General features: G+C 36.7%; 1 protein-coding gene across 9 annotated transcripts in view; it reads left to right on the top strand.

Annotated features, from left to right (window-relative positions):
• LOC109790786 (uncharacterized) overlaps positions 1-14068 on the top strand; it is a 68526-nt gene extending 54458 nt beyond the window's left edge. For 8 of the 9 annotated variants that reach the window (XM_083067076.1, XM_083067075.1, XM_083067074.1 and 5 more), the window contains 2 exons: positions 8671-10802; positions 10881-14068. In XM_083067076.1, coding sequence (XP_082923202.1) covers positions 12089-13516 — 1428 coding nt within the window. In that variant the 5' untranslated portion in view covers positions 8671-10802; positions 10881-12088 and the 3' untranslated portion in view covers positions 13517-14068. Of the gene's footprint in view, positions 1-8670; positions 10803-10880 lie in introns of those variants that run through there. The other variant, XM_083067077.1, reaches the window with a different exon arrangement.
• The last annotated feature ends 2775 nt before the right edge of the window (positions 14069-16843 follow it).

The following is a 16843-nucleotide window of genomic DNA, read 5'->3' as shown; positions in this document are numbered from 1 at the left end:
AAAACAAAGTATGCAAAATAAGAAGAAAATGAATGAACAAGTGCAACGTATCTTGGAAAAATTGAAGATAAAATCAGATGAAGATCAGTACTGGAATACTATTGAAGAATAGTTTAGTGCATCTGAGTAAGAAGTCGTGGGTCCCTTTTCTCCCACGTCGCCCAAAAGATGCTTTCTTTAGTTTGTCGTTTGTGTCGGCAGCCGAAAGTAAAGGCTTGCCAGTTGTAATTTCTTTTTCTTAGATTGCAACACGTGTATGTATAGGATGTGTTGCTTTAAGTCGTGAGGCTCTTTTCTCATCTATAAAAGAGTATTCATTCGGAGTAAGAGGACACAGCTCTCCTGAGCCTTAAAACCTCTATCTTCCTTTGAGTCTCCTTCATAGTTAAGACGCCCAGCCTTGAAATGAGTCTGTAAAAATTTGTAAGTTTAATAATAATGCTTAAATATTTTATTGATGGTTTTGCACATGTACATCTGTATGATAATTATAATCTCTTTGAATCTTTTGTAATTATCGAATTTTATTTTTATGAAATTTCATTTTTAATTCCTGTTTATATATATAATCAAGAAATTAACAGTGATGAAGAATATAATAACTTTATTAGCATATTTCTTCTTTCAAGTGGTAATTTTGAATATTTAGAAGATTTTGTAAATTTGTTCTTATATTTCTTATCTTCTCTTCTCTTCTTTTTCCGCATAAATGAGCGCCCTGATGCCTAAATGTATACCATTCTTATAATTCTTATCTTCTCTTCTCTTTTTTTTTCCGCATAAATGAGCGCCCTGATGCCTAAATGGTATCAGAGCCAAAAACCTGAAAAATTTTGGCTAATATAGTGTTAATATTTAAAGTTCTTATATTGACCTAACTTGGAGGCTCAGCCACCATTACTGGGAAATATAAGTTCTGAGAATATTAATTCTGTTGAATAATTGAAACATATTTGTTTTCTGCATCATTTGAATATCATCTTTTGACTTTGAAATTTCCCTAGAATAATTTATTATCCCAACTTTGCCTAGTTCATTGTGGGTAGTGGAAACGTTGGTAAGCCGGAGAGTGGTAGTAAGACCTAGTGAGAGGCAGTAAAACCCGAGGTGTTCCCGTTAGACTACTTGTGTGATAGGATGGAAAGGGTAATAAAAATATTCAAAGGAAAAGACAAGTTAGAAGAAGATATGAAAAATGATGAAGAGAATAATATGAATCAGTTATTACAACATGAATTAATAATCCCAGAAATAGAAAACCAGTTAAATAGGTGGACCCTTCCAAAATTGAAAATCTCTAGTATATATGAAAAAGAATGGACTTCAAAATTTACCTCTGAATATGTTATAAAAACAGTAGATAAAGAAATTGATCTTAAAACAAGTCATGAACAAATCCCTTTAATAACAAAAGCCTTAATAGCTGAACATATTAAAAATTATAAATATATGCATATAGGTTCTATTCAAATTGCTATTAAACCTTTGTTTAGGTTAGGCATGGATACTCCTATATTCGTAGCTTTAAGAGATAATAGGCCTACTGAACTTGAAAATCAGATATTGGCTATGTTTGAAACAAATTTGCATAATGGACCAGCATATATTAATAACTATCCAAATTATTCAATAGCACTTAAAAGTTTTCACCATACCGATAATAATTTAATATTAGATGTCAAAATACAAGAAAATAAATGGAATGAAAATTCATACCCTATAGCAATACTTTATAGAATATATTATAAAGTAATGAAAACTCAGTTGGCTCCTAAAGCCTTATTAATGAATCCGAAGAATGAAACTACCATGTTATTAGTAAATCCTGAAAAAATAAGTGCAGTAATACCAAAAACCTTAAAACATAATGAAATAACAACTGGACTAAAATGGAGGATAGAAGAAATATTAAAACCAGAACCCCCAGAACCAGTAGAAGTAGAAGAAATCGTAGAATATAAATCAGGAACTGTTGAAGTTTCTTTTGCCCCTTTAAGAAGAATAAATTCTTTAAGAATAGGAGAAAGCTCTAGGGCATCCCCTAATACTTTTCATACTGCTAGAAGATCATTAGATAGATCAAGCTTAATATATCATAAAAACATGGATTTAAAAGGAATTAGACCAAACCATACGGTCCCAACCCCAGAATATACTTGGGAAGAAATAAAAACTCATAACTCTCCATCACAAACTGAACTTGCTGAAGAAGAAAATATAGATTCTACTATAAATGTTATTAATAAATTCGAAATAAATAAAAATTTATTAAAACAAGAATTTTTAGCCGAAGAAAATAAAGAAAAAAGAAAATGGTTTTTTGAAACATTTACCCAAGAAGAATTAAAAACTCTTAGAGAACAATACTATAAACATCTAGAAGAAATTCAAGAAAATATTCCATATTTCTTATGGTTTGAAGAAAACTGTTTTAAAAATTTAACTGTTAATGTTCTAAAAAATGCTACTAAAATATGGAAAACTAAATCAGGAGAAAAAATAAGTGAAATACCCCCTTTAGAAGAAGTTAAATTTCCAAATATAGAAAATAAGGAAGTAGTAGCATCACCCTTTAAAATGATAGGAAGAAGAAATCTAGATGAAAATCCCACAGTATTAGATATTCAGAATATTCATAGTCAAATAAATTATACTAATCAATTAATACATCAAGTAGCTTTAAAAGTTTATGAAGAAAAACTAGAAAGTACGGATAAAAATCCTTTAGGAATAAAACCTTTAGAAAGATCTTTAATTACTCCCACTAGATTTACAGATAAAGAATATAAAGAATTTAAATTAGGAAACAACACAGACAATTTATTGTCAGAAATAAATAAAAAATTAGAAAAATTAAATATAAAAAATATCAATATACTTGATATCCCTCAAGAAGAAATAGGTAATTTAGATATAGAAGATTTAGAAGATAATATACTTAAAATACAAAGAAAATTTACTGAAACACAAACTACTCATAATATGCCTACCACTAGAAATTATTATCAAAGGCCAACCCTTCCAGATATACAATTCGAAGAATGGAATTTAGAAAGTCCTTCCTCCTTTAATGGTGAAGGAATCTCTGAATGGAATATAGATGGGATGACAGAACATCAAATCTTAAGAAAAACCCATGAAATGTCCATGGCCGCTTCAGCATATAGAGCAAAACATAGTGAACAACAAACTGTTAAATTGTTAATAGCTGGATTTACAGGAGCACTAAAAGGATGGTGGGATAATTATCTCTCTTCTGATCAAAGAAATTATATTTTAACAGTAGTAAAATCTGAGGATGGAACTCCCTTAATGGTAGAAACCTTAATAATAACTATAATTCAAAGCTTTATGGGAGATTCAACTGTATTTGATACTAAAACGAATATTCTTCTACATAATCTAAGGTGTCCCACTTTAGGAGACTTTAGATGGTACGTAGATAACTTCATAATAATGATTATGACTAGGGAAGATTGTAAAGAAAAATTTTGGAAAGAAAAATTTATTGCAGGATTGCCCCCAGTCTTTGCCACAAAAGTTAGAGAAAAATTAAATACCTTATATCCTGAAAATTTGTCTGAATTAACTTATGGACGAATAATAGCTGTAATAAAAAATACTGCTTTAGAAATTTGTAATAATATGAAATTAGAAAAACAAATGAAAAGGCAGAAAGAAAGTGGAATAAAAGAGTTAGGAAACTTCTGTGCTCAATATGGGTACGAAGGGTTAGTACCACCCTCTAGGAAAATTAAAAAGAAGTTTAGAAAACCTTTTAAAAGACGAAACAATTTTGTAAAGAAAAATAATTCACCCTTTAGGAAGAGAAAATTTTCAAATAATAATAATAATAATAATAATAATAAAAATTTTACTAAAAAATCAAATTTTTCTAATAAAAATAAAGGAATAGTTTGTTTTAAATGTGGAAGATATGGTCATATGAAAAAAGATTGTAGAGTTAAAGAAAAAATAAATAACCTAAATATGACAAATGAATTAAAAGAACAAATTGAGAAAATACTTTTATATGAATCTGAAAGTGAAGAGGAAACAAGTGAGGAAGAATATTTAGAGAATATAGAAACTTCTAGTGAAGAAGAGAGTGAATGCGAATGTGAGGAAAATCCTTGTTCTTGTGCATTTAATATCAATGTAATAAATGCTGAAATCAAAATAGCTTTAGAAATGGTAGATAAAATAATCAACGAAGAAGATAAAATAGAATATTTAAATAAATTAAAAGACTTAATTTTAGAAGAAAATCGTGACGAATCTACCTCCAAACCTGAGTTTGAAGGATATGATTTTGCACAAATAGTAAAGAAAGCTTCTCTAAAAGAAATACCTGTAACTATTAATGACTTACAAAAAGAAATAAAAGATTTAAAAACTGAAATAATCAATATTAAAACCAAAATGATTGAAATAACTCAAGAAAATTATCAACAAAAGGAACAGATAAAAGAAATTCTTGAAAAATTAAATCCTCAACCTTATACAATCGAAAATCAACCTTCGATAAGTCAAATTAAAATCAGTCAACAAAAGTGGCATATTAAAATAAGTTTAAAAATCGGGAAAAATTTTCATAAAGATTTTATAGCTCTAGTTGACTCTGGAGCAGATTTAAATTGCTTACGAGAAGGTATGATACCTACTCAATATTATGAAAAAACTGTTCAAAAGGTAAGAGCAGCAAATTCGAATAAACTAAAAGTTAAATATAAGCTTTCTAATGCTCATATTTGTAATAAAGGAAAATGTTTTAAAAATACTTTCATACTAACTCCAGATATTAATGAAGAAATGATTTTAGGAACTCCATTCCTTACTCAAATATATCCTTTTGAAGTTTCTCAAGAAGGGATAAAATTTAAAGACCTTCTATTTGAATTCATAAAACCTGTTAAAAATAAAAATATTAACAATTTAAAAGACTTAAATGAAGAAAATTTTTTAACAAGAATAGAAGCTAAAACTAAACAAATTAATCTGTTAAAAACTGAGGTAAAATATAAACAAATAGAAGAAAAATTAAAAAATCCTAAAATCAAAAAAGAATTTGAAAATATCGAAAAAGAAATAGTGAAAGAAATTTGCTCTGAAGTTCCTAATGCTTTTTGGGAACGGCATTATTTCGAAGTTGAATTACCATATGAAGATGATTTTTCTGAAAAAGACATTCCTACCAAAGCCAAACCTGTACAATTAAATAAAGAAACTCTTGAATATTGTAGAAAAGAAATTCAACAATTTTTAGATAAAAAATTAATAAGGCCTAGTAAATCTCCTTGGAGTTGCGCAGCATTTTATGTCCAAAATGCTTCGGAAATAGAAAGAGGAGAACCAAGAATGGTCATAAATTATAAACCTTTAAATAAAGCATTAAAATGGATAAGATATCCTTTACCTAATAAATCAGAATTAATAAATAGAATTTATAATGCAACAATATTTTCAAAATTTGATATGAAAAGTGGATATTATCAAATAAAAGTAAAAGAATCAGAAAAGTATAAAACTGCATTTGTAGTTCCTTTTGGTCAATACGAGTGGAATGTAATGCCCATGGGACTTAAAAATGCTCCATCAGAATTCCAAAATATAATGAATACTATCATAAATCCTTATTCAAAATTTGCATTAGTCTATATAGACGATGTGTTAATTTTTTCAGAATCTATTGAACAACATATGAAACATTTAAGAATATTTAAGAATTTAATCAAGAAAAATGGAATGGTAATATCTCAAAAGAAAATAAAATTGGCTCAAACAAAAATAAGATTTTTGGGTCATGATATATATCAAGGAACAATAACTCCTATTAAAAGAAGTATTGAATTTTCTGAAAAATTTCCCAATGAAATAAAAGATAAGACTCAATTACAAAGATTTTTGGGATGTGTAAATTATGTAGCAGATTTTATCCCTAATATAAGAATTCTTTGTAAACCCCTTTATAATAGGTTAAGAAAAAATCCAAAACCTTGGACCCCCGAATTAACAAGAATAGTTCAAGAAGTAAAAGCCCAAGTGAAAACCTTACCTTGTCTAGGAATACCACACCCTGAAGCCCAACTAATAGTAGAAACAGATGCTTCGGACCAAGGGTATGGAGGAATATTAAAACAAAAAATAGATAACCACCCTGAACAAATAATAAAATATCATTCGGGTATATGGAACCCAGCCCAATCCAAATATAGTACTATTAAAAAAGAAATTTTGAGCATTGTCTTATGCATGAATAAATTTCAGCATGATTTAATAAATAAAAAATTTCTTTTACGAATAGATTGTAAATCTGCAAAAGAAGTTTTAGAAAAAGATGTTAAAAACCTGGTTTCTAAACAAATTTTTGCCAGATGGCAAAGTTTAATATCTTGTTTTGATTTTGAAATTGAATTTATAAAAGGAAAGAATAATTCTATACCAGACTTTTTAACAAGAGAATTTTTGCAGGGCTCCGTTTATGTCGAACCCCATAAAGAAAATGGGCTCTCAGCCCAATCCTCCTGAAAAATCTGGGCCATCTAGCCTTTCGCTAGATGACTTCTCCCCCTCATATTTAAACCAGACTAGAAAACTCCCAAATACTCTGAAGACCCCTCTTGAAAACAAATTTACTGTATTAGCCCATACACCAAAAACCCCTGAAAAGGCCACTTCCTCTACCACCAAAAATATCCCTAAAGAATTTCATATTTTAGAAAATTGTGAACATGTGGTTACTCTTGAAGATCACTGGACTGAAGAAGATCCATGGAAGATTATGCAAAGTCTAGCTCCTCCTAAATGGAGTTGGATCCCAAAAAATGAAAATTTAAAGAAAAATAAAAAGTTTTATCAATTTATTTTAATAGATACAGGTTCTGTTGAAATAACTCCTGTATCAGATACCCGAGATCCTTCTATAGTAAATTATTCAAAATTAAGAATTATCAAGGTCCTCTCTTACCTTGATTGGAAGACCCATCCCTTCACAGAAAAAACCTTTTCCAGACCTTTCGATCCTCCTTCATATTCATATTTTGATTATCAAAAGGCCTGGTCATATATTCTCCTTGAAAATAACCCAAAACATTCCTGGTACATTTCCTTTAAAAATGAATTACCTAGTTCAATTCCCAATTGGTTTGTAGATTGGTTCTTTAAAATCATCCCAGTCCAATCTATCATACCTGAAAATGTTTTGACTATATACCGAAAATATAAAGTTCTTACCCCAAAAGAATTACCCCATCTCAGATTAATAAAATTCTGTTCAGCCATGGGAATTAGTTGGCTCATGGCCCATCTTCTTGAAGTTCATCAACACAAAGAAGAAACCTACCCGAAAACTATTTGTAGAAAAACAAAAGTTTTTTGGTGGAAAAAATTTGAAGTAAAATATGTTGAAGATCGTTTTCAAAAATGGAAAACAATGGGCCTTCAAACATCATCATATAAGGTCCAGCCCAAATTGAAAATAGGAGAATCTCTAACATCTGAAAATTTAGAGAAATTTTCCTCATCCAAAGAAGAGAAGACGCTCTTGAAGAAAAAACTGATGGAAGCCTTATCTTCCTTGGGTTCAGACTCTGAAGACGAAGAAGAAGTTGAAGATTGTTATGCCATCCAAATGGCTCAGAAGCCTGAAGAAGATGAAGAAATTGATTTTCTTAATTTATAGCAATCATCTGAAAAGATTGTTTTAATTAAGAAAAATGTTGAAGAACATCCTGAAAAACAAAGTATGCAAAATAAGAAGAAAATGAATGAACAAGTGCAACGTATCTTGGAAAAATTGAAGATAAAATCAGATGAAGATCAGTACTGGAATACTATTGAAGAATAGTTTAGTGCATCTGAGTAAGAAGTCGTGGGTCCCTTTTCTCCCACGTCGCCCAAAAGATGCTTTCTTTAGTTTGTCGTTTGTGTCGGCAGCTGAAAGTAAAGGCTTGCCAGTTGTAATTTCTTTTTCTTAGATTGCAACACGTGTATGTATAGGATGTGTTGCTTTAAGTCGTGAGGCTCTTTTCTCATCTATAAAAGAGTATTCATTCGGAGTAAGAGGACACAGCTCTCCTGAGCCTTAAAACCTCTATCTTCCTTTGAGTCTCCTTCATAGTTAAGACGCCCAGCCTTGAAATGAGTCTGTAAAAATTTGTAAGTTTAATAATAATGCTTAAATATTTTATTGATGGTTTTGCACATGTACATCTGTATGATAATTATAATCTCTTTGAATCTTTTGTAATTATCGAATTTTATTTTTATGAAATTTCATTTTTAATTCCTGTTTATATATATAATCAAGAAATTAACAGTGATGAAGAATATAATAACTTTATTAGCATATTTCTTCTTTCAAGTGGTAATTTTGAATATTTAGAAGATTTTGTAAATTTGTTCTTATAATTCTTATCTTCTCTTCTCTTCTTTTTCCGCATAAATGAGCGCCCTGATGCCAAAAATATATATATATATATATATATATATATATATATATATATATATATATATATATATATAAAAGAGATGATAAAATAGGAATGAAACACTATAAGGGACATTCAATTCATTTCATCAAGATTCAGTTATGTACTCATTCCAATTTTGTATAGCATGTTTTTGTTTTGATTAATTATATATTTGTTTATTTTGTACTTATTTGTGTAGATGACTATTTTAGAAGAAACAAAAGAATGTGATGAACAAGAAGAGTTCCAGACACAAGATAAAGGACATGTTACATTCATGATATATGTTAAGTTTTTTATTCACTCATTTTTTGCACAGGTGTTTTTTTTTCTTGAGACAGTTTTAAGAACTTCATGCACTTCGTTGTTGAAAATGTTCCAATTTTTTGTGTTTTTCTTAAGTTCTTTTTTTTGGGAGAAAGAAAGACATCTGGTTGATTGATGTTCAAAGTGTTAAAGACAATTTGTTGCTATATTAAAACTAATTATTGTCAAACAAAATTTTATAGAAAGTGATTGTTTGAGTATTATAAATACAGCTAGTGAGGATTGTATGTTTGGAGGATATTATGTGCAATTTTAAAAAATTAGAAAATTTAATTTCTTAATTTTCATATTAGTATATAGCGTATGTTGATTCTTTTGCATAATAGTTTAACATAGAATAAATATGTGAAGTAAATAAATAATTAATGCTATACTTAAATAATTATTATGTTTTAGCAGAAAAATAATTGAAGTTAGGTATGTGGTGAATTTGAATAAAGAAGATAATAAATATGAAAGAAAATGGCATAAATAAGAAAGATGAATAAGGAAAAAATTTAGTGACTACTTTTTTATATATTATATTAGTCACTTTGAGTCATTGAAAAATGGGTCACTAATTTAGTTATTTTAAAATTTGGTGACTAAAATGGTTACTTTAGAATCAGTTATTATAACAGTCACTAAATTGATTATTACAATAGGTTACTAAATTAGTTATTACCAAAATTGGTATCTAAATTGGTTACTGTAATATTGGTAATTAAAACAGTCACTATAAGATTGGTCAATGAGATGGTCACTATAAATTTTTTTATCAAGATTTATTCTTTTTTTTTTATTAAAAAAAAACTCAAATCCTTCCTTCATTGTTTCTATTTTTTGTCAAGATTTAAATCTCGAATCTATGTATCGGAGAGTTGGGTCACGCATGTCGAGATGAAAACATGTTTATTTGCAGGTGTCCATGATAGAGACACGTCAATTTTGTAGGTATTCGTAACGCAGACGTGTCCGATTTGTATGGACATGATTTGTCGAAGCGTCTAAGGCACTCATCCGGTGTCTGCTCCAAAAGAGTGTCGTACTTGGGGATACAACAGTCTCAGACCAGACCGTACATATTTAGTAATACTATGTTAGTGTTTTAAAAAAAATATACTTAAAATAAATATTATTTATATACTTTAAAATTATCACTAAGACCAAAATTATTTATTTTATATCTTGGAGGAATAAAAATAAATAAAAAAATATTTTATGTAGAACAAAATCATAAGTAACTTATTTTACCATAACAAATATTATTTTACTAGGATTAAAAAGTTAAAAAAACATTTATAAATTTTAAAAGAATAAAAAATAAAGAAAAAAATTTCATGGGATTCAAAATTCAAACTTACTTATTTTATGTAGATTAAAAAATATTTAAGCCTGTGCAAAAATACAATATACATTCAATTTTCCATAAATTTTGGATAAAAAATTATTTTTTAATCTTCATAAATATATTATATTTTTTCCTTTCCATTTATATATTCTACGACCTAAATTCAATTTTGCATGAGTTTGGGGTAAAATATATTTATTACTTCCGTAAATATATGAATAAGTGATCATTTAATTTAAAATCATGAATTTTGTTTATTAAATTATTTTTTTATAAATTTAAAACTTTCTAGCGAGAAACACAATCAATTTGAACATTTGGGTTGTTTTCTGAAAATCTCGAGTTTCGTCAAACTCTTTCTCTAATAAGAGCGACATTTTCTTTGTTTCTTTATGGTGATGCCAGAATTGAGCCAAGAGAGGGGAATGAGTTTCGATCTGAACGACGTCGTTAAGGAGGAGGAGGAAGAAGCGCGGGAGTCATCACTGTTAGATAACAAGTGCTCCACGATGAAGATGCAGAACGACGTCGTTAAGGAGAAGAAAAGCATGCAACTGCGTTTGCAGCTATCAAGGGAGGAGATCGAGGAGGATTTCATGAGCATGACGGGCCGTCGGCCACCGAGGAAGCCCAGAAGGAGGCCCAGGCCCACCTTCGTGCAGAACCTACTCGATGTTAGTTTCTTCTTCTTCATGTGTATAATCTATATGCTTTTCTTGACTTAGAATATTCAAAATTTGATTTTTGTGCAGAGCCTTTTTCCTGGTTTGATGTTAAGAGAGGTTACACCTGATTTATACGACGTTCCTGAACTACCTCAGTCTGGGAAGAAGAATAACAGAAAAAGGAAGGCCAGTGATAAGTAGGATTTCAATTTTCATTTATCACTTTTCATCTGCTTTAGTTTGCTACGGATATGTCATTCATTCCTTCTATGTGAAAAGCATTACGATTTCACAATTTTGAACCGCTCAATTATACTTGATTTCGGATATTCATTTACATTTGATAGACCAATTTCTTTTTTTTTTTCTTTAAATTTCAATTTCATTACATTTTTTTATATTGACGAATAGAAACTGTACTATCCGTACTGCGAAGCCGAGCTCCGAGCTCGGCACCACAACGCAAGCCGACCTCGGACGTGCACCGCGTGGCATCAGCTCGACATTTAAGTGAATCATAACTGATTCCCGAGGATCTCGCCCCAGACGAGGTCCGTTATCTAATCAAATTACATCTTATCTCAGGCCCAAGGCCCAAAACAATCCTAAATCACACCAAGATACGTGCATTACATATACGAGACTAATACTCACACAAACACTAACTTTAGCATCAGAGTCTCTTTTGCAGGTACCACCCCCATCTTGGAGCATCAACGTACCAGTGAAGGAGGCTCACCGATCTTACCTGGCGGATCAGTTCTATAGCAGATTTCCGGTAAGAACATTTGGCGCCCACCGTGGGGCCGATCAGGATAGCTCTTATCGGCCACGCTTATGGTTTGCACCAGAAGCCATAGCAGACGTGCAACAGACGATGCAGATCATACAACTACCATGGATAGTGAAGCGGCGTTAAGGAGGCTGATAGATCAGGTCGAACAAATGCGGCAGCAACACGCCGCCGATCTACAAAACATGCGCGCCCAACACGATACTGACCTAGCAGCAATGCGTATCGCTAATGAAGCCAACCTGGCGACGCTACGCGTCGAGAACGAGCGTATTCGCGCTCGACACACTCTGATCACCCTCCTCACGAGAGCAGCCATCACGAGGAAGAAGAACATTCAGTCTCTCAACCTCAGACAACGACCAAGGCACCAACTCAACAACCAGCCACGCATCAGTCTCATGCACCAACGCACAGGTTGGCCCGTGAAGTCAGCAAGGCCCCTACTCATGTCCTAGGGGATCAGGAAACCTTCCGCCGCCATCCCTTTGTGGATGGCATTATGGAGACTCCACTCCCTCAAGGGTGGAAACCTCTCCACCTCGATCGCTACGATGGCACGACAGACCCTGATGAGCACATTGACCTGTACACGACACAGGTAAACCTCTACATCAACAACGATGCTATATTGTGTAGGGTTTTTCCGACCTCGCTCAAGGGGGTCGCACTCAACTGGTACACCCAGCTTCCCGCTGAGTCAATCGAGAGCTTCAGCACCCTGGTCAGGCAGTTCACAGTGCAATATGCAACAAGCCGACCTCACCACATCACTTCGGCCGCCCTGGCCAGTCTTAGGCAGAACGACGACGAGCCACTTCGGGCGTTCATGGAGCGATTTGCGGCCACCTCGATTAAGATAAGAAATCTAAACCCCGAGGTCGCCCTGCACGCCATGCTCATGACACTCAAGCCTGGGCCCTTCGTCGACAGCCTATGTCATGAGGCTCCTCACGACATGGACGAGCTTTGCGCCCGGGCAGCGGGCTACATCCAAATGGAAGAGCACTCCGCTTTCCGTGACCAGGTTCGTGGCAAAGGACCAGTGAAGCTAGAACAGGGCCACAAAGACAAAATCAAGGTCAACAACGACAGCCAGTTCAAAAAGTCGGCTAGGGCAAACAGAGGGGGGAGATATGACTTCTACACTCCCCTGAACGCGCCCCGCGTACACACACTGGAGGAGGCCAGTAATAGCAACTTGCTCACCCTGCCATCACCAGGTCACACCCCCAACAATGCCGACAAATCCAAGCACTGTCGATACCACAGAAATCACGGTCACACCACTGAGGAGTGTCGCTCTCTCCGGGACCGTATTGAAGAACTCATCCAGGCGGGCCACCTCGGCCAATATGTCCAGCGAGAACAGGGTCACCGAGAAGGCTATGGTGGACGAGGACGAGGTAGAGGCCGTGGTTCGGGAGCTCGCACGGACCAACCCTCTGGCTCCCAACAAAATGCCGGTGGCGTAGTGCAAGCTGAGATAAGCCAGGAGACAGGGACAACCCCATTACGGGGAGTGATTAACACAATCGCAGGTGGATTCGCTGGGGGAGGCGCCAATAGCTCAGCCCGGAAGAGACACCTATGGAATATCAACTGCATCTACTCTACCACCTCGACCTCACACCAGAGCTCACTGCCAATTTCTTTCTCTAACGAGGACTACGCTGGTGTCAGACCTAACCAAGATGATCCCATGGTTATCGTCGTGGAAGTTGCCAACTGGGAAGTACACAAGACACTCATTGACCAAGGGAGTTCGGCCGAGGTCCTATACTGGCCGACATTCCTCGGGTTAGACGTCCCCCATTCTCTCATCCAACCTCACACGGAACCCCTAGTCGGTTTCGCAGGAGAGCGAGTTCACACTCGGGGATACGTAGACCTACTAATGACCTACGGAGCACCTCCGGACACAAGATGAGTCATGGTTCGGTACCTCCTCGTGGAAGCCAACACTTCCTATAACATAATCATCGGGAGGCCAACCTTGAATCAACTTGGAGCAGTAGTGTCCACCCCACACCTCACCATGAAATTCCCAGGGAATGACGGTAAAATCATCTCCGTCAAAGAAAATCAGAAGACAGCTCGGCAGTGCTACACCGAGAGCCTGAAGATCTCCTCGTCCAGCAAGCAAAGCAAGGGGGATCCCCCCACCGTAGCTCACATCACCCGCAGGGAGGCCACTGATCTTGGCCCAAGGACCGATCCCCGTAGTCTTCCTTAAATTTCATTTCAACTAACTTTGTATGAACGAGTCGTGCACTCTTTTCCCGCCTCAGTCTTTGACTGAGAGGGTTTTTAACGAGGCACACAGATATATCTAATAAAATGACTCATTTTGCTCAATCCATATCCTTATTTTATGTTTTCATAGAAGACGAGATCGAACCAACCTCTTTCACTCTCACTGAGGTCGAGTACGAACCTTTGCAAGAGTTAAATAATGCCAATCCGAGGTCGAGTTCGAACCTCGCAACGATTAACTTAAGGTTGAGTCCGAACCTTAATACTCTTATCCGAGGTCGAGTACGAACCTCGTTAAAGTATGAGGTCGAATACGAATCTCAACACTCTCATTTAAGGTCGAGTCCGAACCTTAATAAAATCATTTTACGCCAATTTGAGGTCGAGTACGAACCTCGTTAAAATTTGAGGTCGAGTACGAACCTTAATACTCTTACCCTAGGTCAAGTACGAACCTTGTTAAAGTCTGAGGTCGAATACGAATCTCAACACTCTCATTTAAGGTCGAGTCCGAACCCTAATAAAATCGTTTTACGCCAATCCGAGGTCAAGTACGAACCTCGTTAAAGTCTGAGGTCGAATACGAATCTCAACACTCTCATTTAAGGTCGAGTCCGAACCTTAATAAAATCGTTTTACGCCAATCCGAGGTCGAGTACGAACCTCGTTAAAGTCTGAGGTCGAATACGAATCTCAACACTCTCATTTAAGGTCGAGTTCAAACCTTAATAAAATCGTTTTACGCCAATTTGAGGTCGAGTACGAACCTCGTTAAAACTTGAGGTCGAGTACGAACCTTAATACTCTTACCCGAGGTCAAGTACGAACCTCATTAAAGTCTGAGGTCGAATACGAATCTCAACACTCTCATTTAAGGTCGAATCCGAACCTTAATAAAATCGTTTTACGCCAATTTGAGGTCGAGTACGAACCTCGTTAAAATTTAATCGACTCTAGTTTAAGACCGAGTTCAACCTTCACGAAAATTACCCAACAAAAGCCTGAAGGCAAGTGCGAACCTCGGCACTACCAAATCAAGGTCAAGTTCGAACCTTTACAAGAATCACCAAAAAACTGAAACCAAGTACGAACAGCAAACGTCGAACACGCGTCCCACATCACAAACAGCAAAAAACAAATCCAAGAGCGAAAAGGTTAAAAGAAAGCGAAAACACAAAAAGGACAAAGAAAAATATATATATACAAGCAATATCCCAAGTTCCATACTTGAATTCCAACGAAAAAGCAAAACAGAAAAACATTGACTAAGCTACAACAAAAATGGCCTACACAGAGGCGTTCTCGCTAGAGCTGCCCTCGTGGTCGTCCTCCCTTACCAGCTTCCCAAAGCGGACTACCTTCTCCACGTGCATGGCGGAGAAGTCGAACCCCGGGGCGAGAAGCCTTGCCTGGCGAGTTGCCTTAAGGAAACCTCGCTTGTGTTCAACCACGACAGATCGTTCGGTTTCCTCCAACTTCTTCTCCAGCGCTTCCCTCGCCGCCTGCTGCCTCGCCAGTTCAGCTTTCAAGGTGGCGAGCTCCTCCTCTTTGCCGCTAATCATGACCTCGTCGCAGAGGCGCTTCTCGGCCGCCGTCGCCAGTTCACTCTTCAGGGAAGTTATTTCATCTTCCAAAGAGCGAACCCGACCACGGGAAGACGTCACCTCATCTTCGAGGAAGCGCACCCGACTTCGGGACGAGGAGGCCAACCCCCGCAGCTCGCCCACCTGAGAAGCATAGTTCTCGTTCGAGCGCAGAGAAATCTCTAGGGACTTCTGCACCCTCGCGAGATCCCCCCTCGCAGCTCGGAGCTCGACACTTAGGACCTCGTGCTCCTCCTTAAGAACCTTATTCTCCCCCTTCAGGACCTTGCTCTCGTCCCTCAGGGGTTGAACTCGGCCACTCAGTTTGGCTAAGTCCTCCTGCTGCTTGGACCACTGAGGCTTCCAGTGGCCCACAATGGCCATAGCCCGCTGCAGAAGGACCTGGGCGGCGTCAAAGCCATCCATAGGCCCGACCTCATCTATCAGCCCATGGTCTTCAGAGCTTAGCAAGCCTGAGGGAATAACTTCTCAGCGGTCACCCCCGCGCTCCATAACGAGTCCATGTCGGCCGAGGTGCTCACATGGTCCAATCGCACCTTCGAGAGGCCCTTCCCGAAGCGATGGGCTATGTATCGGCTCCGGGAAGCCCCCTGCGACGAACCAGACGGCGCCGCCGAAGCTGCAGGGGTGGAAGCCGGCGTCCCCTGCTCGGCAACCGAAAAGTCCACGACAGGAACCTCCGACGTCGCCTGTGAAAACCAGCACCATGTCAGAAAAGAGAAAAGACAACATACAGGAAATCACGAAAATCAGGGAACACTAGTTACCTCAGCAGCATGGGCAGCCTGCTCGGTGGCGGGATTCGCCACCTCGGTAGCCTGGGCGGCCTGCCCAGCAGCCTGAGTCGCCGCCTCGGCAACATCCCCTGCCTGCGGAAGACGGCCCTAAGTCAGAACACAGAAAAACATAACAGAAGACATCAAAAAGCCAAAGAAACAAGGTACTCACCACCCCGGCAGATTGAGCAACCTGCTCGGCAGCCTGAGCCATCCCCTTAGAGGCCACCTAAGGAGCCCCCGTGGGCGGTGGACTCTCGGTAAGGTACACCGCACCAGCGTCGGCAGCCTTGGAGGTCACCTCCTTGGCCTCCGGAGGGGCAGAGGTCCCTCCGACCTCCTTCGCTCCCCTCTTTCTTTTTCGGTTAACTTTCAGGGGGGAAGCATCTTCCTCTCGAGGCTCGGGGACCTCGAGCTCGGTAACATTGTAGCGATGCTTTAACTCACGCCACAAGTTCTTCCCCATGATACCTACAAACAGGAAATAAAACACATCAGCAAAAGGAATTTACACAAACTCCAACAAACCACCAAAAAACAAAATACTCACTCTCCAAGCCCCTCTCCTTGTACGCCGAGTTCGCAAGCAACAAAACGAGCTTGCAATCCAACGGACGAGGA

Source organism: Cajanus cajan, chromosome 11 (assembly GCF_000230855.2).
Source record: "Cajanus cajan strain Asha chromosome 11, NIPB_CcT2T_4, whole genome shotgun sequence".
NCBI lineage: Eukaryota > Viridiplantae > Streptophyta > Magnoliopsida > Fabales > Fabaceae > Cajanus > Cajanus cajan.
This window is presented reverse-complemented; position numbering and strand designations above follow the sequence as displayed.